The sequence below is a fragment of the Argentina silus genome, assembly GCF_951799395.1.
Source record: "Argentina silus genome assembly, chromosome: 6".
NCBI classification, from domain to species: domain Eukaryota; kingdom Metazoa; phylum Chordata; class Actinopteri; order Argentiniformes; family Argentinidae; genus Argentina; species Argentina silus.
The window spans coordinates 22,416,900-22,444,734 of NC_139660.1; the positions used below are offsets into that span (position 1 = coordinate 22,416,900).

Consider the following 27,835-nt stretch of genomic DNA (forward strand, 5'->3'; position numbering starts at 1 on the left):
CCTGGAGTTGCTGCCAACTTAGCCCAGGTATGTCATCAGCGAGATTAGGCATTAGCTGTCCTTTTACAAAATATATAGACATAATAAATGATGAGGCTTTTTGCCCCTCCTCCGACAGCCACCTTCTGTACTGTAAATCAGAGTAATAAGATCTTAATAATAAGGTCTTAATATGGATAGCCTGACAATAAAGAATGATGATACAGTATTTGCCTCATGTTATTTGGAAACTACCCCTCATGTTAAACAAGTGGGCCTACTGTAGGCTACAGTTGTTCATATTACTTGCTATTTTTTGCATGCCTTCTAAAAATCTGTCTTGATAGAGGATATTGCCTAATCAAATTCTTTCAATGAGCAGACTACCTGTGGAGAAGTCAAAGTAGCCATGTCCCTGCATAGCCAAAATCTTGATCAATACATTTGAGTGTAGACCAGGCTTACTTCATTTTATTCTGTTGTAAAATGTCTCCTTTTTAACATGTCTCTATGCTGATGGGTCCTGACTGTGCATGCTTCGTTAGGTGACAGTCAAACTCAAGGCATGTGACATTTTTCATAATAAAACATACATATTTAAATGTTGTTGTTTTTTCGAGGCGTCGACGGCTACCTTGATGAAGATGGCACATACGCACACAAACACACACATCTCTCCTCAGCATCATAAGAACGTCAAGTGGATGGAATTAAAAGACAGTGTCAAGCACAAGCGCTGAGTACATACACTCACCTGCCACTTTATTAGGTACACCTGTTCAACTGCTTGTTAACGCAAATATCTAATCAGCCAATCACATGGCAGCAACTCAATGCATTTAGGAATGTAGACATGGTCAAGATGATCTGCTGAAGTTCAAACCGAGCATCAGAATGGGGAAGAAAGGTGATTTAAGTGACTTTGAATGTGACATGGTTGTTGGTGCTAGACGGGCTGGTCTGAGTATTTCAGAAACTGCTGATCTACTGGGATTTTCATGCACAACCATCTCTAGGGTTTACAGAGAATGGTCAGAAAAAGAGGAAATATTCAGTGAGCGGCAGTTCTCTGGGCGAAAATGCCTTGTTGATGCATTGTTTAAACACCACAGCCTACCTGAGTATTGTTGCTGACCATGTCCATCCCTTTATGACCACAGGGTACCCATCTTCTGATGGCTACTTCCAGCAGGATAACGCACCATGTCACAAAGCTCACATCATCTCAAACTGGTTTCTTGAACATGACAGTGAGTTATGAGCTCACCGCTATGTATATTATTTGTATTTAATGTTTATTTAATTTCAAGCAGGGAGTTATATCAGAGCAGAGCCATCCATTCACACCAAACCTAATGTATTAAACGTATTAAAACGACATAATTGTCCTGACTGAATCATATCCAGGATAACATTGTCAGTGGTTACAGCAGATAACGTCACCATTTGATAAGAAATCAGTCGACACAAACACATGAGAGACAGGTTTTATTGAGCATTTACATTAGTTAGGCTTCTCAACAATCAAAAGTTCAACTTGATCACAAACAGAGTCGTTTCACATCAGGGCACAACCTGTCAAATATTGACAATGCAGCGTTACCCTGTCACGTTTTAAAATGTCCCCATTCCTTGTCTACAGTACTTCAGCTAAAAGTAAAACAAAAAAAATTAAAACAGAACAGCTTTAACATCAACAGAAATCATAATCTCTGTGCTCCAACATTGTAAATAAATACAAACCACTTTAAAGAAAGATGTAGACTTAGTGGCTCTGGTCTAAAGTGTTCTATTTTTTTGAGAAGGTATCCATAGTATCCTTTTCTGTCGGCAGTGAGATTCAGGAGCAAAGTAGGAGAGGATTTGTTCCCTAATTCACCACTGCACCTCAAACAAATCCTCTTTTAGTATGTTGAGTGGCAGACAACAGGCAGAGGATGCGTTCCCTCCTCTGCTTGTGACACGAGGCCGGAATGTACAGTACTGAAATGGGTTACCACTGCTTTGAGGTCCCAATGATGGATAGGGCAGCTGAAATGTGTTGACATCACCCAGTGGTAATTCGCTTGTTACAGGAAATAAATAGATTCCCATAACTAATGTATCTGGAGATAAGGTATGTCCTTTCACTGGGGGATCTGACACACTATGGCAGCACAATGCAAGCGTTCCACTTCCCAGACACATTCTGAGGGAACAGCAAGGCAGCTAGGCCTGGCCCGTGATCAGAGAGACTGTGTTTTCCACACTGACCCTAACACTGCCCTCCCTCATGGGACTGACCAGAGGTCAGCATTTAGCCAAGCAGTGACTTGGTCACACTGAGCTCATGATTTAGTGGGGAGGAAGGGAGACCATGCACTCGGGATCACAGGACTGCTGAAAATAAACACAATGTAACGGAGGATGGGAAACTAATTTACTGACTCAGTAACTGCGGGGCCTGAGTGTGAAGGGAGAGGTATGGCCTGTTCTGTGTATATGCCACAGAATTCAGACTGGTGAGGGATCACAGACTCAGTAAGACAAGAAGGCAACATTCAGACTCACTCACTTTCCCTCTCTCACACTTTTTTTTTCACTCTCTCACACACTCTCACACAGACTCTCTCACACTCTCTCACACACACACACACACACACACACACTCTCTCTCTCTTTTTCTCTCTTTCTCTTAATAAACATAGTTGCGTTTATGTACAACGGTATGTACAAAATTTGCCTGACAATCTTCCCTCCAATCAGAATCCAGCTTCTGGTTTAATGAACAGCGCAGAGAAGGCAAAGGCCAGGAACATGATCCCACCGATGATTGTAACTGAGGATAAAACAACAAAACCAAATCAGAGATCCGTAACACAAATCCGCTGATACGCTACTGTTATTTTACATTACAAAGCGGGACCAGGGCTGCTGAATTTCAAGCTAAGAGACAAAAATCTGATTAGCACTCGAGAAGGGGAAAAATATCTTACCAGTTCTGACAGATATCTTTTGCGCAATCATCCGTCCTCCAATCACAGCCAGTCCTGTGCACATACAGTGTCCCAGAGTACCGCCCACCGCCACTCCAAAAGGATCCTGAAACATAGCGTTGGCTTATGACGCATCTTCCTTGTCACACATAACAGCACGGTAGAGAAAAACATGACAATCATTTCGGTCAGGACACTTACGTCGGTTTAATCATTGTTTAATGAAAATGGTAATACATTTAAGTGGCGTAATTGGATGGCTCCGCTCTGTATAGCTCCCTGCCTGAAGTTTAACAACATACCATACAAAATAACATAGGCAGGGAGCCCATAACTATCAAACCGACCGAGTGGGTGGAGCCTGGGGTGGTGGCTCATATGTAAATATAACTCTCGTAGCCAGTGGCGTCACACTGTTTGGCAATGGTGGAGTTTTGCATAACTGGCTGCTTTTATGTGATAATGTTTTGTATATGTGTGTCTGTTAAGCCAAAGGTAACCATTCAGCTGTCCTTTACTCTGAATTCTGGATATACATGTTTTGTAGCCATAAACTCACTGTGTTATATGGCCCTGTTGATTGCTGTGCAACTGTTGTCAGTGCATTCAAATGACCTGTCAGCTGAGACTCACCTCGCGGGCAGCAAGGATTATGGTGGTGAGCTGAGAGCGGTCGCCCCACTCTGCGAGGAAGGTCAGGGTGAGGGCCTGGAGGAAGACGGGCGAGATGAAGCTGTGCCATTTGCCCTGTGGCATGGTGGTCCCTGCCTCCACATCTGGACCCCCATTCACCAGTTTAGAGCGCTGGAGCTACAGGAAAACAGAGTACCCAAATCAACCAATAAATGCTTAGAGAGAGAGAGAGGCGGGTTGAAAACAGCAAGAGTAATGTAAAAAAAATGTGTTGTTGTATAGGATGCATTTAACTGTGACACGCCAAGACTTGTTGTCTTGGCATGGATTAGCACTGTGTGTGTGTGTGGCTGTGTGTGTGTGTGTGTGTGTGTGTGCGCAAACCTCCTCATCCTTCTTCTTAATCTCTGCCTGCACCTCCTCCAGCTCCTCCTGACCCTCATCCGGGCTCATCTTCAGGCCCTCCCTCAGCATGCGCACGCCGAAAATGGCAAACAGAGCTGTTGACACGTAGTAGGTGTAGATCCTGGGGATGATGGTGGTGGCGTAGCCAAACAGCACTGGGCAAAAGACAGGAGGGACTCACTAGCCACGCGTATACTATCATGCTATATCAGAGAAAGAGACATGGAAAGACTCGACTCTAACGATGACTTCCTTTTTGCAGCCTGACTTGGTATGCACCCACCGGCAAGTCTGCTTCGCGGCCGTTACAGGAAGTGATCGTTTATTGAGTCTCCCTCTGCTTCACATTTTGTCCGGCGCAAATGTGTATATATATGTATATAATGACAGTTCTGTGCAGGACCAATCATTGAGAGAGGAATATTTAGACAAACCCAGTATGGACCAGCACATAATAACTACTCTAATTAAGATTAGTGATTTAAGTGATCCATTCATTCATTCATTCACCAACCTGAGAGGCAGGTCATGAGACCAAGGGCCAACATCGCCCCTGCTAGCACAGTGAGGCGGTTGTAGCGCATGGCCATGATGGCCGCGATGAAGAACGTCTTGTCTCCCAGCTCAGAGACAATGATGACAGAGATTGAAGCCACAAAGGCATGGATGAAGCCCAGGTCCGCTTTGCCGGCGTCATTTTCGCTGACCACTGGGCCAATGGGGTGAGCAGTAGGCGCTTTCTGTGAAGGAGGACAGTGAAAAGACATTCAAGTTGAGTTCCGCTATTAAAACAACCCTTTATTGTGCATCATCTATGTATATTATGGCATTACTACAATAACAGTAGACAGTGTCAGTCGCATCCCATTGAGGCAGCAGTAAACACGTGACCTAGCAAGGTGTACAAAACGACAAAATGACACCTCTACTTACTACTCCCCAAGCTTGCAATATGACCCGTGGCAGAAACGCGGAAATGAAAACGGCTACTAGCCAAGAGAATTAGCTGGATGGCTAACCCCCAAAGTTGACACTAGAGCGAGGCAAGTAACCTAGTCAGTTATTTTTATCGCCTCTTCTGGATGTCAACAACAACCTGAACCCGCAGAGGTCAGTGGCCAATGCACTGGTAACATTACTCCACCTAGCCAGCTAATGAACGTTAGCTAGCTTGTCCACATCCAGGCTAATCAACATTAGCTACAGTACTATGCAAGCGAGTGTGGCTGGAATCCCTTCAACTGACACGTGTGTATAGTGCGTTAAATGGGTGCATCTTGTTGTGTAAAGCAATGCGACTTAACTTACCTCTTGGGGCGGTTGTTCTTGGACTGATTTGTGCTCCTCCGGAATCCCAGCAACTCCGGCGGACGACAACAACACGGCGACCGCCAGCGGCAGCAGCAGGACACACATCCCACGTCTGTTAGCCCTACCGTCCCTTCCGCCGACCAGGAGAGGCATTTCAACAAAGCAAAAGCACGTAGATTGGTGACGTTTAAATTGCTGAGGGAATAGGCAGCTGCTTGCGAAGGCGTTTTCGATTAGCTATATCATCAAAAATGATATAATCACTTATTATATAATGAGCAAATTAGCAAGCTAGCTACATAGTATCTATTCGTGTCCGACGAGGAGCTTTCCTTTACTGGTCGTACTCCTCGGTTTCAACGTGCGAGTAATGGTCACTGAACGACAAGTAGGACGCCAATCCCATTGGGTAGCCGAAAGGCAGACGTGTAGGTTTTTCGGTAACGTAACTACTATGGAGTACTGTCATTGGTTAGTTGAACTGTCGATTATAAATGTCATGGAAAATATTGTCAAGTTAGAGAGACTTGTAAACGCAGAGATGGGTGGAATCCTTTTATCTGATACAGGTGAAACTGGTGAATAGCAAGCAACTACTCTAATCACATGCAGATGAATTTGTGCTATATGGGCCAATGAAGACAATTCATAAAGGCTAGGCTACTGATTTGTGGTAAGGCCAGAATAATACGTTTATGAAATGTCTTTATTGGCCCATATAGCACAAATGTATCTGTATGTAATTTGAGTAGTTGATTGCTAAAATATCCATGCTAAACTTTCGTCTATTCTACTGTCATAACAGAAGTTGCCCTACTGATATAACAATAAAGAAAACTGACTGATTAATGCAGTGTGTTGGTAGCACAGACATGATAGCACAGACAGCACAAACTTGAATATTAATGTTCTATTCAGATCTGAGCAAAACACATATTTGAGGTGTGCTTGATCTCGCTTGCCTTGTATGTAGTGTTTTCCCTTCTATGACTATTCCAATGCTTTCATTGAGCCTGACAAGAACTGACAAGAACACATGTCATTTTTTCAAATATTCAAAATGTGTTGTGGTCTGTTTTATGTGTGGGTGTGTTTTGTCTGTCTTGTCTCATTGTTGTAAATGCCAATGAACGTAGAGCTTCCCACCGAATTCCACCAACCTTTTTTGATTGTGGCAATAAAAGGAATGTTGTATCAAGATTTCTTCTGTGGCCTACCTTGTGACTTCCCAATGCTGCTGTTCTGTATTGTACTTATGTCTATAAGCAATGAATTCAAAGCAATCCTTTCAACATGTATTCGGATGTACTTTATTCCACCATAGGTTGTGCAAAATACAACATTCACATGAAGGACTCATAATAAATAAGGGATGAATGCTTTACGATGCTGTGGATAACACTCAAATTTGCTGCGGTAAAACTCATGACAAAGCTGGGCGGCCAGTGCCTGGTTGAAAAGCACATAGAGGACGACGAGCCACCAGGTGAGAGAGTGACCTGTAGACACGAGACCCAGAGACACGTAGATCAGCAGCTCGGCAAAGTAATGTGGACAGGAGACCATCTCAAACCAGCCTCCGCTCGGCACTCTGTGGGCAAGAGTCTCCACTGTCCCTGAATACATCACAAGAGAGCAACACAATGTTTATGATGTATTGTATTACGATACCATGCAACACATCTATATCATGTATTGTATACAAATCATTGACATGAGTGATATAACTGACTTGAGACAGACATCAGTATGGCAAAACGTCTACTTGTCTTGTGAGCTCATGCAGCTGTCTCAAGAGCCTCAACATGACTCACCTGAGGCTCCAGTGCGCAGCCTGGCCAGCAGGATCAGGGAGCGGTGCTGGAGCAGCGAGGCCCAGGTGAAGAGCACAGCTCCAGCCACGTGGTACCACCCCAGCTGGGAGAGGAGAGGAAGAGTAGGGGTCCCTACAAAAACAACACCTTTCACCATAACATCTGCAGTAGCACACCATAGTGTGGGTCACCAGAACAGCTGCTAAGCTGTATGCATTATCTTCAAACCAAAAGATGAATATTAAATATTACTAACACAAGGTCATGAAGGTCTAATTTTCCAATTGTTTTTGCTCTTAAGCATCAAGACTAGAGGGGCAAATTCAACAATTTGACTAAAAACCCATTGGCAAAAGATGCATTACCAATATGCAAAAAAATAAACCGTTTATACTAACCATTTCCAATGACATAATGATCCGAGCAAAGGACTGTCAGTCCCAGTAAGATGTAGTAGCCCAGGCCAAATATATACTGAACAATATGAATGACCCCATCAGAGAAAACACTGACTAACAGACATTCCAACAGTCGCCTAAGGGAATGGACCCATAGCAGCACCTGCACCAGCACAGCTGAAACTTGCGGTACTAGACAAAGGAAAGGAAAGATATGAGTATATTACAAACACATTACCTTCTACAGACACAGTAAGGAAACATTGAGCTAAAACAATGAAAACAAAATGACACAATTCTAATTATTTTTGGAATACAGAGAGAGGTTACCTTGCTCTACTGGCACGAGTTCACCTGTCAGGAATCCCAATATTCGAGTCAACCATAATGGGTATCGCTGGCCCCGTACAATCATATGCAGTGACAGGGCAATAAGCACACCATTCCAGCCAATAGAGACTGCATAGAAGTGCCAGAACCATCTACAAGACAAGAATAATGAAAAGCAGTATCAGAATTGTGTCATTCATTCTCAAGGCTATATGTTTTAATCATCCCTGAAAGCTATCAATCTTGTGTGCACCGGGACCAACATTTAGGTTAAATAGTAGCAACAATGCCAATATTTAGATGAAAGGGTAATCTAATATTTTTTTCTAGGATTTCCAATACCCTGTCACCTTTTGGGGACATCAAACACACGCAGCCAGTTGTCTCGTTTCAGTTGTCGCTTGGTTTTACCATATCTGATTACGTCTTGGAATAATAGATACACGTAAGTTTTCGCAAATTCAATCGGCAGGTGAAGTGAAAGTTTGTGAACACATAGCGATAAAAGAAAGCATGAAGCCAAAGATAACCATATAACTTGAATTATGCTAAATCCTAAAAACATTTTACGAACATTGTTTGGTCCAGCAAGTTAGAATCCTCCGTAGGACAACACGAATTAAGTATACCGTTCCGTCGACGCACAAGTAACATTATTAATATTCCGGGTGCATCTCGAAAGTCTGGCCAATTCACAATTTGTAGAAACTCCACATACACGTCCTTTCCCCCGTCCACCACTCTCATCCTACTCAAACTGCATAGGAGGAGAATATCTAGGTTGCGCCCCTTAGATATTCTCCTCCAATGCTTTTTGAGAAGCAGCAAGTGGAGCACACAGAAGAGAGGACACAAGGAATCAAGTTTCTAGCAATTGAGAAAGGGCCCTGGATTTCACCTTGATAGTGGCATCCTGTCCTCCTCTCTTCACCTGCAGTGACAACATGCATATCAGTGCCCCAATTTTACCCAATACTCAAGTATTCTGGTTAGGACATAGCCCATTTAAACACCTTAATCCAATTGGAGTAACCAGAATAAACCCTTATTCCAGTAATGAGAAACCTGGTTAAGGAATGTGGGGAATACTCAAATAACCTGAATACTGAGGCATGTAAACTCTGTGTGTGCAATGCTGGCAAGTCAGCCACTCATGTATCATGTATAATTGACACTTAATATAAAATGTGAGAGCAGCTAAACTCAGGATTAAGTCCCTTTCTTGTGTATTGTCTGTCCTGTGCACATTTTAATTATTATGAAAATAATGTGTCAAATTGTATTGCCAATCAGTGTTGAATAATAACAGTGGAGTGTAAAATCAAAAGCATGTACAGTAGATATTTTCCAGAGAGGAGTTATCCAAATGTACTCTTATACATATTGTTTGAATGTTATGGTATGTAGGCAGTCAAGGACTATGCCACAAATAGGCCTATCCCTCTGTAATAACTACCACATTAGGCTCAATCATGATGCTAAATATTTGTATTCTTTTCTTTTAAATGCAATAATAGCCGGTTTAGGTGACATGCCTACATAGCTGTGTGGGTTGAAGATGCTATATTCACCCCACTCCCCTCCGGGAGGCGCTACAGGTCTCTCCGCACCTGAACCAGTAGGTTCAGAGGCAGCTTCTTCCCTGCGGCTGTCACCCTACTGAACTTGAACACTGCACCGACCTGACAACCTACTACCCCTGCAACCCCCACCCCCCCCAACCCCCCCCCCCCCGGACAATTGCACTATTGCACTATTACTCCCCTCCCCTGCTCTTACTCATACCACTGCTCTTCTGTACATACCTGTCCATACTGTTCATACTGCACATAATGCACATATCCTTATATTTTCTTTAATACTACTGCACATACTGTACATACCTGTTTATACTGTTTATACGGCATTCCATATTTATATTTATTCTGCTATCTACCTCATGCTACTGTTAATACATATATACTGCTAGACTGCATTACCCATACAGCTCATATGCTGCTACACTGTTCATACTGTAACTATTTATTCTGCTATAATGCTACTGTTACTCATATACTGCTATACTGCACTGCTATATTATACTGCACTACTACTGATCATATATTGCACTACCTGTAAATACTGTTCATTGCACTTTCTGCTATTTTGCACTTCTGGTTAGACGCTAACTGCATTTCGTTGTCTCTGTACTTGTACTCTGCACAATGACAATAAAGTTGAATCTAATCTAATCTAATCTAATCTATAGTCTAGGCTGGACTACATCAGTCAGAGGGTGTCTACCTCTCAGACTTCCTGTTCCTCTTGTAGTGGGGTTGAGCATGGTGGGTAGACTAGATTAGATGGGTTGCGAGGGGAGGTATAGCATCTATGTGTCCTCCTGCGGGATGAAATAACGGGAATGGGGAGAAGGCACATTGTGATAGTTACAGGCATAGAGTTAGAGGGTTAGCAAGGCAATATGAAATGCAGTTAGCGCTAAATACACACAAGGGTAGCAAAAACAAATACTGAGTAGTCTGGCCCTACTCTCAGTCCTTCCTCGATGGACTCCCACAGATAGACTCCGGCAGATAGACCCCCCTCAGATAGACTCCCACGTCTTTGTGTGAGGCGTCTTCGTGTCCAGAGGCTGTTACTCTTAGTCAGTCAGGATAGAAGTACAGATTATGTAATTGCTGATGACCCAGCAGAGTTGCAGCCCCTCACACCTAACAACCAGTTAACGACCAGCCTGTTTAAGTAGTTAGCAAGTTGCAGCTTCTCCTACTAGTACTTGACAGCGATTGGCTTCAAACACAATCTATTCTCAACAGAAACTAGCACCCTAGGGTTCTGGCAGGATAACTCACAGCAAACTTACAGTCTAAACAAGATTAATTTAATTTACTAGTCTAGAGACAGAGTTCACCACTAAAGGGGGTGTCAGGTAGCCTAGAGGTTAGAGAGGCCAGCAATCGGAAGGTCGCTGGTTCGATCCCCACCCCAGGAGGGAGCTAGATGTGTGCTGGTGACTGGAGGGTTGCTACCACTGTCGTTGTGCCCTTGGGCAAGGCACTTAACCCCTAACTGGAAATGGAGTGCCGATAAATGGCTGATCCTGTGCCCAGAGCTCTGTTCTCCCTGGGGATGTGCATGTGTATTGTCTTGGGGGGGTGGGGGCGTGTGTACAGAAATACCACATTCCAAACAATGATTGATTGATGGCAAATAAAACATGGTTCGTTTAAAGTCAAATATATTTTGTTGCAGTGTGGAGCTGCCAGCCAGCTTAAGTAGCAAAGTTGCAGCTCCTCCCACTAGTACTTGACAACGACTGGCTTCAAACACAGTCTCTCAACAGAAACTAGCACCCTAGGCTTCTGGCAGGATAACTTACAGCAACACACTGAGTCTAAACAAGATTAATTTAGTTTACTAGCCTAGAGACAGAGTTCACCACTAAAGTCAAATTTTACTATTCGTACTATTGTACTTTGCCTGTCTCCCTCATCATAGTTCCCCTCCAGCTCCTCTTCTGGGAGGGACCCTGCTACTGCGGGCCCAGTGTGTGGCTGGAGGAGCTCAGCCTGGCACCATCCGCTCCAATGCTCAGGCCAACGCTAAACTCCCCCACTAGTGGGGGGCTCAGTCTGCCAGGAGTAGGAGGCAGGAAACGGGGCACATCCAAGGGTGTGCACTCCCTCGTCTGAGTATAGAAAGGTCAGACTCAGCGGAACATTGTCGATCTTGTAAACCAGCTAGACCCATCATCATCATCATCATCATCATCATCATCATCATCATCATCATCCTCTGTCGTATTCATCATGACAGCGTTTTGACACAGAGGGCAGCGTTGTAGATGTGTTTTGGCCATGGGCAGCCAGTTTAGGGAAGAATCTAGATTTAGAGTGATGTTCTGCATGAAGTCTGAGGAATCCTACAGCTGTGTCATCCAAACCTGTGTGTAGGTAGGTAACAGCTGGTGGACTGTTCTCCATCAGGGGGCTGTGGGTAATACCACCACTGTAGAAAGCTACCTCATCATCCTCCTCATCATCTGTGTCATAATTTTATTTGTTATTTTTATTTAACCTTTATTTTAGCAGGGAGTCCTATTGAGACCACGGTCTCTTTTACAAGGCAGCCCTGCTTACACACACTTTACAATAATACACATACACAATTACAACATAATAATACAATCACGAAAAAAACAGAATCCTCTGTCTGCTGTTCAGGGAAAGGCAAGATCTATTTCTATAAAAGAAGCCCACCTTAAATCTTACTTTTTTAAGAAGCTTGTGTTTTTTGAACGTCAAGTCTTTGTCAAACCAAATGCCAGGTGTTTATAAGCAGGGACACGCTCAATGGGGGCACCACCTGAAGTACATATGCATAAATCTGATAATTTTTTTCTGTGATTTGGTAAATAAGATATATTTTGTTTTTCCAGCATTAAGCACCAACCTCAGCCTAACAGATGCTCTCTGCAGGACAGCGAATGCAGAAAGATGTGTGTTCCTTTGTACCTCGTCGTTACAACCGCAATGCATTTGTTTGAGATTTTCGGTGCGTGAAGAGTCCTAGAAGATCTGATTGACAGAGAGAAAGCTTATTACGCATAACAAGAATCTCGGCCTACAGTATATGGTGCTGAATCCGACTATTCTGTGTCTGATAAGCAGTCAAAGTACTGAAAGTGCTGTGTAAAAGCAACAATTAATGAAAGGCATTAAAATAAGCAGTGTGGAAAATAACACATCGTGCGTAAAACCATCCACCCATATACCCTACATTCTTCGTGGGAGGAATAGTGAAACATCATGACTCATGGAAGAAGAATATCACCTTATTTTCACGAAATATAAATAGTAGCCTAAATGATAATCTGTTAATGAAAAAATAAAATAAAATGTTCAAATAAGTTAATGACTTTGCGCTATATTTTGGAAATTGAGCGCCACTCCTAAGTAGATAACACGACTGCTATGTGGTATATGATTTTTTTTTATTATTATTATTATTATTATTATTATTATTATTATTATTATTATTATTATTATCTGTTTATTTAGGACATTCAAATAAGGTGCGCGCTACAATGAATAATATCTCCTACGTCATCTATTATGACGATGCGTTCCAGTATCTTTGGATACGCGCCAACGAACTTCGAATCAGAATTATTACTTTGTTGTTTGTTACGGATTACATCTACAATTGCCTATTTTTATCGACAAACTTCAAGCTCTATTAACGTCTAGCACACACAAAGGAACATCGTCAATGGAAAACGTGAGTAATTTGAATATTGACAAGTAGCCTACAATTATTGTTGGAGAAATAGCCTAGAACATTTTGAATAAAGAAATTGAAGGTAATTGGCTTATATAGACTGTAGGCCATTCAACATCGTATTTGCTTGTAAACTTAGAACAATCTTTCAGGTATCAAGAAAGCATGGCCTTCAGGGCAGCAGTGGCCCACTGGTCAAGTTCCTGGCCTCCAAAGGGAAGAGCTCAGCCAAAACTCTGCCCCTTTTCGTTCTTGGCCAGATGTTGAAGACCAAACTCCGGTCGGTTAGTGTTACACTCCAGTGGAAGTCCACCCAGGTTGTGCAACCCAGCAACCCCAGAAAACCCAGAAACCCCAGAAACCCCACTGCCATCAAGATACTCCTGAAGACGGTTCAAGGTCAAGACTGTTCTCAGAAGGCTGGGCCATGTCCCCAGCTATCCCAGCAGGCCTCACAGAGCCAAGGCATGTCCCAGAATGCTGTGCAGCAGAAGCACACGGAGGGCAGTGTCAGTCAGGTGCCAGGCAGTCTTCCCTGCAACCTATCGAATGGTAGGCCCACCAAGGCGGCTGGCAGCATGAAACGCAAGAGAGAAGCCAGCCAGAGTGAAGGAGGAGACGTTAGCAGCTCAGCCAAACGCTCCCGCAGTAGCCAGCCCTGCAAGACAAAGAAGAGATCTGCTGCAGTCGCTGATATTTACTCACACATGTTTGCTCCCACACACACATTCATGCACACATACGCACGCAAGCCTACACACGAGAATGGATCTTAAGTGACACTCTCTCACACACTCACACATTCACACACTCACACACTTACCTCCTAACTACCCCCCCTCCCACCACCCCAATGCCTCACCTCACCAAAACACGTCCCCCCATTTCCACTCCCCACACACACACACTCCCAACCCCCCTCGCCCCCTCTCCCCAACACATACACTCCCTTCTTTCTTCTGCAGATTAAAAACAAATAAATTGGGTATTTTTATTTGAAGTTATGAGTTGTCTTTTTTTATACCTACTAATGTCATTTGGACATTAGCCAGACCCTCACAGATATTAATGTCTTAGAATAAACCGTAACCCAACTATTCATTTCGGAATTGTGAAACCAATATGTACACAAATACCATCAAATAAAAGCTGTAAAATCTCTACTTTAACCCCATAGTAATTGTTTGATTTTGTTTTGGGTACCCTGAAATAGGGGGACTATGCATAAAATGTGTTGTAATTTCTGAATGGTGTAACCAATACGTACACACTTACCATCAAAATAATAATAATCTCGACTTTAAACCCCATTGATTCCAAATCAAAACTTTTGGACCATAGAGCCAAAAGAGTAATGTAAAGTCCCCTGTGTAAGTAATGTCCCATTACTTACACAGGGGAGTGTATAATGTAAGGTTCAATCTCTATGGTGTTTCATAGTACATTATATCAGAAAGGCAGAGTGGAAACTGAAATTGTAATACTGCACAAATCTACACTCTAACTATGCAACAAAAGTGATGTATGACATAGGTTGGATACTCTAAGTCTTGAAAGTTGATGGTTTGGCATGAAGCCTCAGCAGCCGACTGAACAATGACTGTGCCTGGGTCTCCTATAAACCTTTCTCTGGGTCATGAGTCTGTCCCAAAATGGCCTCCAAACATTGGTCTTGTTTCTTCGTACATACACCTACCCTGTGGAAAATCCATTGCCTATCACCCAAAACAACAGATGGTTTGCACCAAGGACAAAGTTGATAAAACTGTGTGGGACCCCAACAATTGGTGCCGTGACCGGATAGAAGTGCAACGTTGTCTGACTCCAAGAAAAACAACTGGTAGGACAAATCTATTTCTAAAATGATAGTATAAACCTTGGCTGAGTGTGGGAAGGCCCGAGGGAGTGGGAGAGGAGGAGGACCACCAATATTTGTCTGCATTATTTTTCCCATGAAAGTCTTTATTAAACTCTAACTCCAGCTTTTCACTGCAGTGTCTGCGTCTATCTCTCTTCATATCCACCTTACAGAGGCATTCAGTCAACAAGGAACACATCAAACAAGAAAGAAGCCCTCCTGAAAACTAAAACTGACATTATATGTGCACAAGAACTAAGACTAAGAACTCTGGAAGATGTTAACAATGTAAAAAATATGTGGACTAATGGAACATCGATGATATCAATAGCAGAAGAAAAAGCAGATGGAGTTGGAGTGTTTTACACATCCAATGTGACTGCACTTAAAAGCAGAGAAATCATTCCGGTGTAACAGCCCAAATTAACCCCTGCCCAGAATAAACCCAGGTATATTTTGGCCCAGGCCAGAGTATACCCGGGGAATAAACTGTCCTAGGCCAAACTATACCTGAGGTATAAGTTAGCCTAGGCCAGACTATATCTGGGGTATAAATTAGCATAGGCCAGACTATACCCCTCTAGGCCAGAATATACCCCTCTTGTGTAAAGAGGTTTTGATTGTATTTACACAGTATATTCACTCACTAATATTTATAAACAGGAACAGGAACATGTATTAACCCTGAAATAATCTATATTTTAGCCGAAAATAAAACATGTTCTTGAAATGAGCTTTTTTCATCAGCAACCTAACAAAATGTAGGATATAGAAGTCATCAACTACTTTAGTAAGTTTCATACATTTATCCAAAACAAGTCTCTAATTACTAACAAACTTTTGACATTTCACATTTTCTTAGGGTGATATTGATGTGGTAGATTGTCGCCTTGTATTTTGAAATGAAGTTTCTTCTTTTCTGACTTGTTGACGTTTTTGGTGGACGGCATCATTTCACAAGCCACAACTTAGCTTCAAGGCCAAAAGCGTGTGAATGCTCAGACACACAGCTGCTTGCCCTACCACCAAACTTTTTCAGTTTTCCAACTTTGGCAACCATGGAAGATCAACTGTATAACCAGCTTTTGACATTCTACACTGCAACACAACAAAAGTACCCCCAGTGGATCTACGATCTACCTCCAGAGAAACGTGTAAATGCCAAGTCACCTTGCTGTGCAGAATGTCTGTGACATCACTTCATCTCTACTTGATGAGAACCCCACCACGCGCTGAGTTACTGTATTTTGGATTAAAACACTGCTGTGTGCACCACAACTCTATATCCAATCCCAAACTGTCGTGCATACATCCATACATATATACATATATACATACATTCAGAAAACATTTTCTATACAATCCATCACTTTCTAGGTAGGATAGACATGAGATGGACCTCCCTTGTTCATTGACCATATCGCAATATATCACTACCCCTTGAAGTCAAAAAGCATAGCATTGGTGATGAAAAGTATGTCACATGTAGGTTATGCATGGCTTGCATATAAATAGCTGCGATCTGCAACTCTACTATTTCTCCAAATTCACTTCTATTGTAAGGTCGATATCAAACTAGACCTAATAACCCTGGGTCCGTTGGAATGGGCTGAAGCGCTAACAAGACTATCAAGCTGCTACATGTTAATTAGGCCATGATTGGCTTCAGGTGTTGAAGCCAGGATGTAGCCTTCATAAACCGCTCAATGGCACAGGTAAGATATTCACTCTTGAAGAACAGAAGTCACATCATGAATGCTGTGAGGGTATTGCTGAGCGTTGCCCTCAATTGTTGGATCCTCAAAGGTTTGAAAACTGAGTGTTACAATTAGAATGGATTGTTTCCATGCTACAGTTGGGTGAAATGGGCCTTCTATCTTGTTACCTAAGCATTGACACATTTTCATGTCAAAGCCATTATTTGAGATTGCTAGGGTGTGTGAAATCAACTTCTGCTTGTGCTGTTTCCCCATAGTTTCTTGTTCTCCTGTTGGAAACTTTTTCTTCCAAAATGAAATCCCTGTGGGGAGACCATTCGGAGGTAAGGAACATCTTTGTAGTCATCTTCTTGCTGTAGTTGAAGTTTGTGTTCTTAAAGCCACAACCCACAATTCGTGAAGCTTTTTTTGGATATATAGATTTGTTATACCCATTGATGAAGAATATGCGTCATGAGCGGTTTTACCCCAGCATACCCCATAATGTGTGGGACTTTAACTCGCAATGTTAAAACAATCGAAATGTAAAAACACTGTAGCTTCGAACAACATTGACTAGCATGATCGACAGTCTGTCCAGGTATGACATTTTGATGGATTGTGGCTTTAACATTTGTTAGTATAATACTTGTTCAAGAGTTCACTAAACATTTTCTAGAATTAACTTGCACTTCACTATGCCATGCCTTGATCTTTGTCTTCTTTGATTTTCAAGTGTATTTGGAGAATAACGAAGTGGATTTTGGAGCCTCTCCACACTCTGCTCCTTCCTTGTCCGGCAACCTGACAGCGGACGGCAACCTGACAGCGGACGTCGTGGCCGGGAACAACCTGACAGCGGACGTCGTGGCCGGGAACAACCTGACAGCGGACGTCGTGGCCGGGAACAACCTGACAGCGGACGTCGTGGCCGGGAACAACCTGACAGCCGACGTCGTGGCCGGGAACAACCTGACAGCGGACGTCGTGGCCGGGAACAACCTGACAGCGGACGGCAACCTGACAGCGGACGTCGTGGCCGGGAACAACCTGACAGCGGACGTCGTGGCCGGGAACAACCTGACAGCGGACGTCGTGGCCGGGAACAACCTGACAGCCGACGTCGTGGCCGGGAACAACCTGACAGCGGACGTCGTGGCCGGGAACAACCTGACAGCGGACGGCAACCTGACAGCGGACGTCGTGGCCGGGAGAAACCTGACAGCGGACGCTAACCTGACAGCGGACGTCGTGGCCGGGAGCAACCGGACAGCGGACGGCAACCTGACAGCGGACGGCAACCTGACAGCGGACGTCGTGGCCGGGAGCAACCTGACAGCGGACGCTAACCTGACAGCGGACGTCGTGGCCGGGAGCAACCTGACAGCGGACGGCAACCTGACAGCGGACGGCAACCTGACAGCGGACGTCGTGGCCGGGAGCAACCTGACAGCGGACGCTAACCTGACAGCGGACGTCGTGGCCGGGAGCAACCTGACAGCGGACGGCAACCTGACAGCGGACGTCGTGGCCGGGAGCAACCTGACAGCGGACGGCAACCTGACAGCGGACGGCAACCTGACAGCGGACGTCGTGGCCGGGAGCAACCTGACAGCGGACGCTAACCTGACAGCGGACGTCGTGGCCGGGAACAACCTGACAGCGGACGGCAACCTGACAGCGGACGTCGTGGCCGGGAGCAACCTGACAGCGGACGGCAACCTGACAGCGGACGGCAACCTGACAGCGGACGTCGTGGCCGGGAGCAACCTGACAGCGGACGCTAACCTGACAGCGGACGTCGTGGCCGGGAGCAACCTGACAGCGGACGGCAACCTGACAGCGGACGTCGTGGCCGGGAGCAACCTGACAGCGGACGGCAACCTGACAGCGGACGTCGTGGCCGGGAGCAACCTGACAGCGGACGGCAACCTGACAGCGGACGTCGTGGCCGGGAGCAACCTGACAGCGGACGGCAACCTGACAGCGGACGGCAACCTGACAGCGGACGGCAACCTGACAGCGGACGTCGTGGCCGGGAGCAACCTGACAGCGGACGGCAACCTGACAGCGGACGGCAACCTGACAGCGGACGGCAACCTGACAGCGGACGTCGTGGCCGGGAGCAACCTGACAGCGGACGGCAACCTGACAGCGGACGTCGTGGCCGGGAGCAACCTGACAGCGGACGGCAACCTGACAGCGGACGGCAACCTGACAGCGGACGTCGTGGCCGGGAGCAACCTGACAGCGGACGGCAACCTGACAGCGGACGGCAACCTGACAGCGGACGGCAACCTGACAGCGGACGGCAACCTGACAGCGGACGGCAACCTGACAGCGGACGTCGTGGCCGGGAGCAACCTGACAGCGGACGGCAACCTGACAGCGGACGGCAACCTGACAGCGGACGTCGTGGCCGGGAGCAACCTGACAGCGGACGGCAACCTGACAGCGGACGGCAACCTGACAGCGGACGGCAACCTGACAGCGGACGGCAACCTGACAGCGGACGGCAACCTGACAGCGGACGTCGTGGCCGGGAGAAACCTGACAGCGGACGCTAACCTGACAGCGGACGTCGTGGCCGGGAGCAACCTGACAGCGGACGGCAACCTGACAGCGGACGGCAACCTGACAGCGGACGGCAACCTGACAGCGGACGGCAACCTGACAGCGGACGTCGTGGCCGGGAGCAACCTGACAGCGGACGTCGTGGCCGGGAGCAACCTGACAGCGGACGTCGTGGCCGGGAACAACCTGACAGCGGACGGCAACCTGACAGCGGACGTCGTGGCCGGGAGCAACCTGACAGCGGACGGCAACCTGACAGCGGACGTCGTGGCCGGGAGCAACCTGACAGCGGACGGCAACCTGACAGCGGACGGCGTGGCCGGGAGCAACCTGACAGCGGACGGCAACCTGACAGCGGACGGCGTGGCCGGGAGCAACCTGACAGCGGACGGCAACCTGACAGCGGACGTCGTGGCCGGGAGCAACCTGACAGCGGACGGCAACCTGACAGCGGACGTCGTGGCCGGGAGCAACCTGACAGCGGACGTCGTGGCCGGGAGCAACCTGACAGCGGACGGCAACCTGACAGCGGACGGCGTGGCCGGGAGCAACCTGACAGCGGACGGCAACCTGACAGCGGACGTCGTGGCCGGGAGCAACCTGACAGCGGACGGCAACCTGACAGCGGACGGCAACCTGACAGCGGACGTTGTGGCCGGGAGCAACCTGACAGCGGACGTCGTGGCCGGGAACAACCTGACAGCGGACGGCAACCTGACAGCGGACGGCAACCTGACAGCGGACGGCAACCTGACAGCGGACGGCAACCTGACAGCGGACGGCAACCTGACAGCGGACGGCAACCTGACAGCGGACGGCAACCTGACAGCGGACGGCGTGGCCGGGAGCAACCTGACAGCGGACGGCAACCTGACAGCGGACGGCGTGGCCGGGAGCAACCTGACAGCGGACGGCAACCTGACAGCGGACGTCGTGGCCGGGAGCAACCTGACAGCGGACGGCAACCTGACAGCGGACGTCGTGGCCGGGAGCAACCTGACAGCGGACGTCGTGGCCGGGAGCAACCTGACAGCGGACGGCAACCTGACAGCGGACGGCGTGGCCGGGAGCAACCTGACAGCGGACGGCAACCTGACAGCGGACGTCGTGGCCGGGAGCAACCTGACAGCGGACGGCAACCTGACAGCGGACGGCAACCTGACAGCGGACGTTGTGGCCGGGAGCAACCTGACAGCGGACGTCGTGGCCGGGAACAACCTGACAGCGGACGGCAACCTGACAGCGGACGGCAACCTGACAGCGGACGGCAACCTGACAGCGGACGGCAACCTGACAGCGGACGTCGTGGCCGGGAGGAACCTGACAGCGGACGGCAACCTGACAGCGGACGGCAACCTGACAGCGGACGTCGTGGCCGGGAGCAACCTGACAGCGGACGGCAACCTGACAGCGGACGTCGTGGCCGGGAGCAACCTGACAGCGGACGTCGTGGCCGGGAGCAACCTGACAGCGGACGGCAACCTGACAGCGGACGGCAACCTGACAGCGGACGGCAACCTGACAGCGGACGTCGTGGCCGGGAGCAACCTGACAGCGGACGGCAACCTGACAGCGGACGGCAACCTGACAGCGGACGTCGTGGCCGGGAGCAACCTGACAGCGGACGGCAACCTGACAGCGGACGGCAACCTGACAGCGGACGTCGTGGCCGGGAGCAACCTGACAGCGGACGTCGTGCCCGGCAACAACCTGATAGTGGACGTCAACCTCACAGCGGACGTCGTGCCCGTGAACAACCTGACAACAGACGGCAACTTGACAGCGGACGTTGTGTCCGGGATCAACGTCACATCGGACGACGTGCCCGGGAACGACCTGGACGGTGACCAATGATCTTTCTCTTTTAGATTCAAATGTTGCTTCTTGGAAGTGAGATCTCAAAAGTGTATCTGGTGTTTATTCACTGAATAAATATTTTATTTAACTCATTGAGCCTTTGGATTTTTGAAGGTGCCTCCACTCAGGCAGTTTACACTAGCAACTTTTCAGTTGTTGAAATGGTATTGGGTAACAATGGGAGGTTTGGATTGTCATCAGTCTTAGCTTTGTGCTGTTCTTCAAAACCATACCTTTTGACTGCTTCTCCTGCATGTTGCTAAATTAGTGTGGTAACTCGTTAATTCAGTTACCCCTGGGATACCTATGCAATGTCAATGGAATTGTCATATCCGATTTTGCGAAATGTAGGTTCCAATGGCTGAACCTCACATGCCACCTGCTTTTACCAGCTGCTTTGATCTACAACATGTCAATGAGCAATGTCAGAATATACTCCTCTTGTGTAAATGTCTTTACACAAGAGGGGCCTACGCTGATTTATACCCCAGGTATAGTTTGGCCTAGGACAGTATTCCCCGTGTATACTCTGGCCTGGGCCAAGCTATACCTGGGTATACTATGGCCTGTTACACTGGGATGGATGTTAATTGTGGACTGTTATTTTAAAAAGCAGAAGATGTCCTGAAATATGAGTTGTTTTATATAGTTAATTCTGACCATTTGGCCATCAGGACTGTGCTAAAAATAACAGGACAATATTGGAAATTTATCCCGCGGTATATATAAAATGTGTAGACTGACTCCACGTCAATAACTTCCATTCAGAGGTTTTATACTATTTTTATACACTTTTTAAACTTAAACTTAAGCCTTTTTAAGTTCCATGGACGATGAGGATCATTCGGTTCCTATTATGCGTTCTATCTTTACCTCCTCTTGTCTATCCCTTCATCCATCCAAGCAAACCATCTTCTATCTATCTATCCCTCATCTATTTAACTTTATGTAACCTATCGATCCACCAATCAAACCATCTTAAACTGTGTCTACCATCCTTAAACGTTTTCTACTACCAATGTAAGGCTTTGCAAGCCCAAAGTTTCTTCTCAAACTTATTTTTCTAGTTCTTACTATTGCAATCCTTGTTTTTTTCGGTATGCTATTCACACCAATCAAACTTTAGCAGGGGTCTTGATTTGCTTACATTTATACTCATTCCACTTTTTAAACGAATCGTTTTTTGTGACTCAAACTCCAATCTTTTATCTACCTACACATCCCCTCCAGTTATTAATTCGACTCTTCGGGATGCTACTCGTCCTACAGATATGTAGAACTAATAGACCCCTGCATTGCCCAAGTGATCAAGTCCAAGAAGGATAGGAAATGGAAACATGCATCTGTAGGAAATATTTAGGTGGCTCTTAAAAGAGCCTTTGGGGATTTTTTTTGTCCTCTGATGAATTGAAATCAGACTGATCTTAGGCGCGCTCTCCACGGATGCGACGGGCCAGCTGGATGTCTTTGGGCATGATGGTCACTCTCTTGGCGTGGATGGCGCACAGGTTGGTGTCTTCGAACAGACCGACCAGGTACGCCTCACTGGCCTCCTGCAGGGCCATCACAGCTGAGCTCTGGAAGCGCAGGTCGGTCTTGAAATCCTGGGCGATTTCCCTCACCAGGCGCTGGAAGGGCAGCTTGCGGATGAGCAGCTCGGTGGATTTCTGGTAACGACGGATCTCCCTCAGAGCCACGGTGCCGGGCCTGTAACGGTGAGGTTTCTTCACGCCACCAGTGGCCGGTGCGCTTTTACGGGCAGCCTTTGTGGCGAGTTGTTTCCTGGGGGCTTTCCCACCGGTGGATTTACGAGCAGTTTGCTTGGTTCTTGCCATGGCGTTAACTTCCTTCTTTTACAGTCGGAGTATAAACAGTCTCAAGAAGAAGTGTTCAGTTTATAAAACCGGAGCCGTCGTGCCCCGATTGGGCGGCGACGATGGACGAGCTCATTGGCTCGTTGTCTCCACTTCTCTGGCTGTCATTGGACACGAGCTCCATGCATCCTGCCCGCCATAAATTCAAACCCTAAACCCGTGCCACTATTCCTTTGTTTCCCCCCACCCCCAATGTGAATATAATAATAATATTAATATGAGAACTTTAAAAAAACTCGATGTTATGAGAAAATCCATAATTATGAGTCAACTGATTGATGATACCACTCAAGGACAAAGACCCCAGCTATAGCTTTTACTCTCTTCTCTTCCTGGCATTAGGTTTGAGGCTTAATATGAATGAATATGGGCTTACGGCCATACCATCCATTCATTTCATTACACAACATCGCTGTAAAGACACAGTTCAATTGTCTTACTAGTGTGAACAAGATTATTTTTGAAAGCCAAAAGCTATTCTTAACACTTGGCTTCAAAGAGATGTATGTATATTTGGAAAAGTTTACTGACAAAAATGGGAAGTAAGGGTGACCTTTTGAGGGGAATATTGATTGGTATCACCACATCAGGCCAAAGCAGGAGTGTCTAACTGTATTGTTGGGTGCGTCTTCTCCACCTTGTGGAAGCATGATATGACCGTGAAAGTAGGCTACAGCATAAGGTACCCCAAGACACGCAAAGCGCAGTTTAGTTTAGAGAGAAGGATGGACACACTTTTAGAGACAAGTGGTTGGCTCTTAAAAGAGCCTTTTTTGTTCAGAAGTGAAGTCGAAACTGCGGTGGCACATTTACTTGGATTTGACGACCTTCTCGGTCTTCTTGGGAAGCAGCACTGCCTGGATGTTGGGCAGCACACCACCCTGAGCGATGGTCACACCGCCCAGCAGTTTGTTCAGCTCCTCGTCGTTACGGACGGCCAACTGCAGGTGACGGGGGATGATACGAGTCTTCTTGTTGTCGCGGGCGGCGTTGCCGGCCAACTCCAGGATCTCAGCAGTCAGATACTCGAGCACTGCGGCCAGGTAGACTGGTGCGCCAGCGCCCACACGCTGGGCATAGTTGCCCTTGCGCAGGAGCCTGTGAACACGGCCCACTGGGAACTGGAGTCCAGCGCGGGAAGAACGGGTCTTTGCCTTGGCCCTGGCTTTGCCTCCGGTTTTTCCTCTTCCTGACATTTTTTGGGCTTTAGACGAATTTCGTGTCAGCTGAAAGAAAGAGTCTGATATGACAATTAATCGCGTAGTGTCTTTCTTATACCGCTCTCTGACCGGCGTTCATTGGCCACCGAGTCGATGACACCTCATCCAATCAGCAACCCGGCACTGAAGCGGATATGCACGCGCCTTGCCGCCGCCCAGCGATTGACCGCCTTTTCACTCGGTCTTTGTAAGTCTCAACTCGCGCGCCAGACATCAAAGTTCTAATCACACTCGTCCCACATAATACACTAAATAGTGAAATAGTACTCCTGATTGACTTTACAGTTGACTATTACTATTATGCATTTCTATTCAAATATAACGTAATGAACCGTATATTGGAAAGAGGAACTACATCCGTATATGTTGTTATTGAAAGACTCTGGCATACCCCCAACCCTCCTCCTTGACCCCTTTCTCCCGCAGAGACCGAGTGAGACATTATATAGCCTGTTTAAACATGTGTGCATTAACTAGATAATTGTTAAATCCCTCATTGTGGCCATTTCAACATTTAGTATCACTATTATTTTCGTGTATCGGTCAGTGGTTGAGACTGGTGTAAATTGGACCTTGTTTGGGAAGGCTTCTTGCTGTCGACATGGAGGAAAATGCAATTTTTATGGAAAGGTGGGTGGCTCTTAAAAGAGCCTTTTTGTGGTACAAGTGTCGACATGAACACTGTCTGGAAGTTTACTTCTTCTTTGGGGCAGCCTTCTTTGCCTTAGCTGCCTTGGGCTTGGCTGCTTTGGACTTCGCTACCTTTGCAGCCTTTTTAGGGCTCTTGGCCGGGGCCTTCTTAACAGGTGCGGGCTTCTTGGCCTTCTTGGGGCTCTTGGTGGGCTTCTTAGCGGCGACGGGCTTCTTTGCCTTCTTGGGAGACTTCTTAGCGGCGACGGCGGGCTTCTTTGCTCCTGCCTTCTTGGGCTTCTTGGCCGCGGCGGGCTTCTTTGTGACCGCCTTCTTGGGTTTCGCGGCGATGGGTTTCTTCGCCGTCTTCTTGACCGCCTCGACGGCCTTCTTGTTGAGCTTGAAAGAGCCGGAGGCACCGGTGCCTTTGGGCTGGAGCAGAGTGCCCTTGGTGACGAGGTTCTTGACGGCGATCTTGACGCGGGAGTTGTTCTTTTCTACGTCGTAACCACCGGCCGCCAGCGTCTTCTTCAGCGCAGCCAGGGACACACCGTTCCTCTCATTGGATGCGGACACGGCCTTGATGATGAGCTCGTTGACGCTGGGGCCAGCCTTCTTGGGCTTGGATGCTGTCTTCTTCTTGGGTGCCTTGGCCGGCGCGGCGGCAGCGGGGGCTGGTGCGACTTCTGCCATGTCTATGTATAAAGTCTCGTTTGTTCCGGTATACACAGTCGTAGGGCTACAAGTCAGACTGCGACGCTGCTCTGTGCGAATGAAGCTCAAGCCAGTTTAGGGGGCTGTCCTTAAATGCGACATGAGAACCATGCAGACTCAACCATCCCTGCTCGGCAGTCTTTGCTGCCGAAATGCTCCGGCGCCTGTGTTTTCTCCTCGCGAATAACGGTCCAAAAGTCACCGGTGGAGCCGAGTTGAGGTCCAAATGCGAACGGGCCAGCAAGCAGACTTGTCTCCGTTCAGAATAAAGTCATGTGGGCCGTGGAGGCCTCGTTTATTTTGTTGTAACCTGCTCAAAATCCCACCGTTCGACCGTCGTAGGGAGCGTTGCGCACAGCTTTTCCCGTGCTATTTGTTTCCTAAAGTGGGTTAAAGTGCATTCGATTGCGACCAGCACTCGCTGTCCAGGTAGCCAGGTTGTCTGGCGAGGGAGTAATAACATTGAGGGTCCCCCGATGTGGTGGGGAGTGTTATAAATGCGAGCTATTTTGGGGGGCGTAAAACACAGTCGCCGGGACGTGGCTGGGAGCTTGTCCCTATAGACGGTATTTCGGGATGGTGTCCCTCTCATCTCTCCTCAACAGTCTAAAGTCGCTTCCTCTCCTTCATATTCATCTTGACAGGACAAGCGAAAGCCACAGGCTATGATTGTGGATGCTTCCTCACAGTAGACATGTACCAATCAATTGAGATGTTATGACCAGCATTGTAATCACTCCTCCTGACACGATAATCCTTTGATTGGTGCTCTGTGACTTGTGTCATATACACTCTCCGAGCACTTTATTACCGAACACTATACTAATACTGGGTAGGGCCTCCCTTTGCTCTCAAAACAGCCTCAATTCTTCGTGGCATTGATTCCACAAGATGTTGGAAGCATTCCTGTGAGATTCTGGTCCATGATGACATGATTACATCACGCAATTCCTGCTGATTTTTCGGGTGCACTTTCAAGCTGTGAATCTTCCGTTCTAACACATCCCAAAGTTGTTCTATTGGATTCAGATCCGATGACTGGGAATGCCACTGAAGAACACTGAACTCATTGTCATGTTCATGAAACCAGTTTGAGACGACTTTTGCTTTGTGACATGGAGCATTATCATGCTGGAAGTAGCCATTAGAAGATGAGTAAATTGTGGCCATGAAGGGATGCACATGGTCAGCAACAATACTCAAATAGGCTGTGGCATTCAAGCGATGATTGATTGATTGGTATTAACGTGCCCAAAGTGTGCCAATTAAACATTTCCCACACGTTTACATCACCTCCACAATGAGAAGATGTACAGGTGTTCCTAATAAAGTGTTGGGTGACTGTATATTGCTACAGCAATCAAATTGACCGGACCACTCCAAATCACACATTTGGCCTGCCTAATCTCATCGGGGGTAACATGAAGGCGGCTTATGGATCATCAATAGGCAAGTGGGCTGTTAATGTCTTGGCAGTGGTGGGGGGGCTAATTTCTTGAAAGTATTAGATTACCTGATAGATAGATAGAAACTTTATTTATCCCTAGGGGAAATTCAGGTTCCAAGTAGCTTACAGACATAGAGACATCACACATAACATACACATACAACATACAACATACAACATACAACATAAGCAGGATTGTAAACAGGCGAGGTGCAGTTGTAAACGTCTTTGCAGTTAGGTGAGGTGCAAAAAGGTAAGGCAAGACAGTGCAATTATAGGACAGTGCAAATTATAGCATTAAATACTAAAAACTAAATACTAAATATGGGCTAAATAAATATGGACTATTTTTAAAGTGCATTTAGTCCAGGCTGGTGGAGGGAGGTAGGGGCTGTGTATGAGGCTTAGCATAGCCAGTAAACATTGTATTTTATGAGGTGAAACAGTAAGGTAGTGGGTGGAGGTTATGCAGAGAAGTCCATCTCTTTGCCCTTGATTGACATATTGTAAAGTTGTATGGCTCTGGGGACAAATGATTTGCTCAGTCTGTCAGTTTTGCATGTCAGTGCTCGTAGTCTCCAGCTGATCAAGCTCTTCTGCTGGATGATGGTGTGGTGCAGTGGATGACCTTCATTGTCCATGATGGTGAGCAGTTTGCTCAGAGTTCTTTTTTCTGTTACTGAAGTGATGCTCTCCAGTTCAGCTCCCACAACAGAGCCAGCTTTCCTTACCAGCCTGTCCAGTCGCCCGGCATCCCTCTTCTTAGTGCTTCCTCCCCAGCACACCACTGCATAGAAGAGAACGCTGGCGACCACAGACCGGTAAAACATCCCTAGTAG

General features: G+C 46.8%; 5 protein-coding genes across 5 annotated transcripts; all 5 read right to left on the minus strand.

Moving 5' to 3' along the window:
- Positions 1-1,452: 1,452 nt before the first annotated feature.
- tmem165 (transmembrane protein 165) lies at positions 1,453-5,661 on the minus strand. Its single transcript, XM_083672027.1, has 6 exons — positions 5,301-5,661; positions 4,507-4,732; positions 3,972-4,147; positions 3,588-3,764; positions 2,955-3,060; positions 1,453-2,797 (listed from the first exon to the last, which is right to left on the minus strand). Exons 1-6 carry the CDS (start codon positions 5,454-5,456, stop codon positions 2,721-2,723), a joined length of 918 nt encoding a protein of 305 aa, XP_083528153.1. The 5' UTR covers positions 5,457-5,661; the 3' UTR covers positions 1,453-2,720.
- A 940-nt stretch (positions 5,662-6,601) lies between these two features.
- On the minus strand, positions 6,602-8,429 carry srd5a3 (steroid 5 alpha-reductase 3). Its single transcript, XM_083672026.1, has 5 exons — positions 8,196-8,429; positions 7,846-7,997; positions 7,516-7,707; positions 7,118-7,249; positions 6,602-6,919 (listed from the first exon to the last, which is right to left on the minus strand). Exons 1-5 carry the CDS (start codon positions 8,408-8,410, stop codon positions 6,660-6,662), a joined length of 951 nt encoding a protein of 316 aa, XP_083528152.1. The 5' UTR covers positions 8,411-8,429; the 3' UTR covers positions 6,602-6,659.
- Positions 8,430-22,535: 14,106 nt separating this feature from the next.
- Positions 22,536-22,975, minus strand: LOC310806090 (histone H3.2; the record flags this gene model as incomplete). The annotated part of the gene is made up of 1 exon (XM_083672046.1): positions 22,536-22,975. Exon 1 carries the CDS (start codon positions 22,944-22,946, stop codon positions 22,536-22,538), a length of 411 nt encoding a protein of 136 aa, XP_083528172.1. The 5' UTR covers positions 22,947-22,975.
- Positions 22,976-23,794: 819 nt separating this feature from the next.
- On the minus strand, positions 23,795-24,181 carry LOC310806079 (histone H2A-like; the record flags this gene model as incomplete). Its single annotated transcript, XM_083672035.1, has 1 exon — positions 23,795-24,181. One exon carries the CDS (start codon positions 24,179-24,181, stop codon positions 23,795-23,797), a length of 387 nt encoding a protein of 128 aa, XP_083528161.1.
- A 717-nt stretch (positions 24,182-24,898) lies between these two features.
- LOC310806075 (histone H1-like) lies at positions 24,899-25,528 on the minus strand (the record flags this gene model as incomplete). The annotated part of the gene is made up of 1 exon (XM_083672031.1): positions 24,899-25,528. The coding sequence occupies one exon, from the start codon at positions 25,526-25,528 to the stop codon at positions 24,899-24,901; it is 630 nt and encodes a 209-aa protein (XP_083528157.1).
- Between the last annotated feature and the right edge of the window lie 2,307 nt (positions 25,529-27,835).

Bases quoted from the DNA above. Each gene is read 5' to 3' on its own strand.
- tmem165 (XM_083672027.1), bottom strand. From the start codon at position 5,456: ATGCCTCTCCTGGTCGGCGGAAGGGACGGTAGGGCTAACAGACGTGGG. The intron at 4,148-4,506 runs GTTGGTGAATGA...TCTTTTGCCCAG, and splicing joins TCTCATGACCTGCCTCTCAG to TGCTGTTTGGCTACGCCACC. The intron at 3,061-3,587 runs GTGAGTCTCAGC...GCTATGTTTCAG, and splicing joins TAATCCTTGCTGCCCGCGAG to GATCCTTTTGGAGTGGCGGT.
- srd5a3 (XM_083672026.1), bottom strand. From the start codon at position 8,410: ATGTTTTTAGGATTTAGCATAATTCAAGTTATATGGTTATCTTTGGCT. The intron at 7,998-8,195 runs GTGACAGGGTAT...CTTGTCTTGTAG, and splicing joins GTGTTTGATGTCCCCAAAAG to ATGGTTCTGGCACTTCTATG. The intron at 7,708-7,845 runs GTAACCTCTCTC...TCCTTTGTCTAG, and splicing joins ACTCGTGCCAGTAGAGCAAG to TACCGCAAGTTTCAGCTGTG.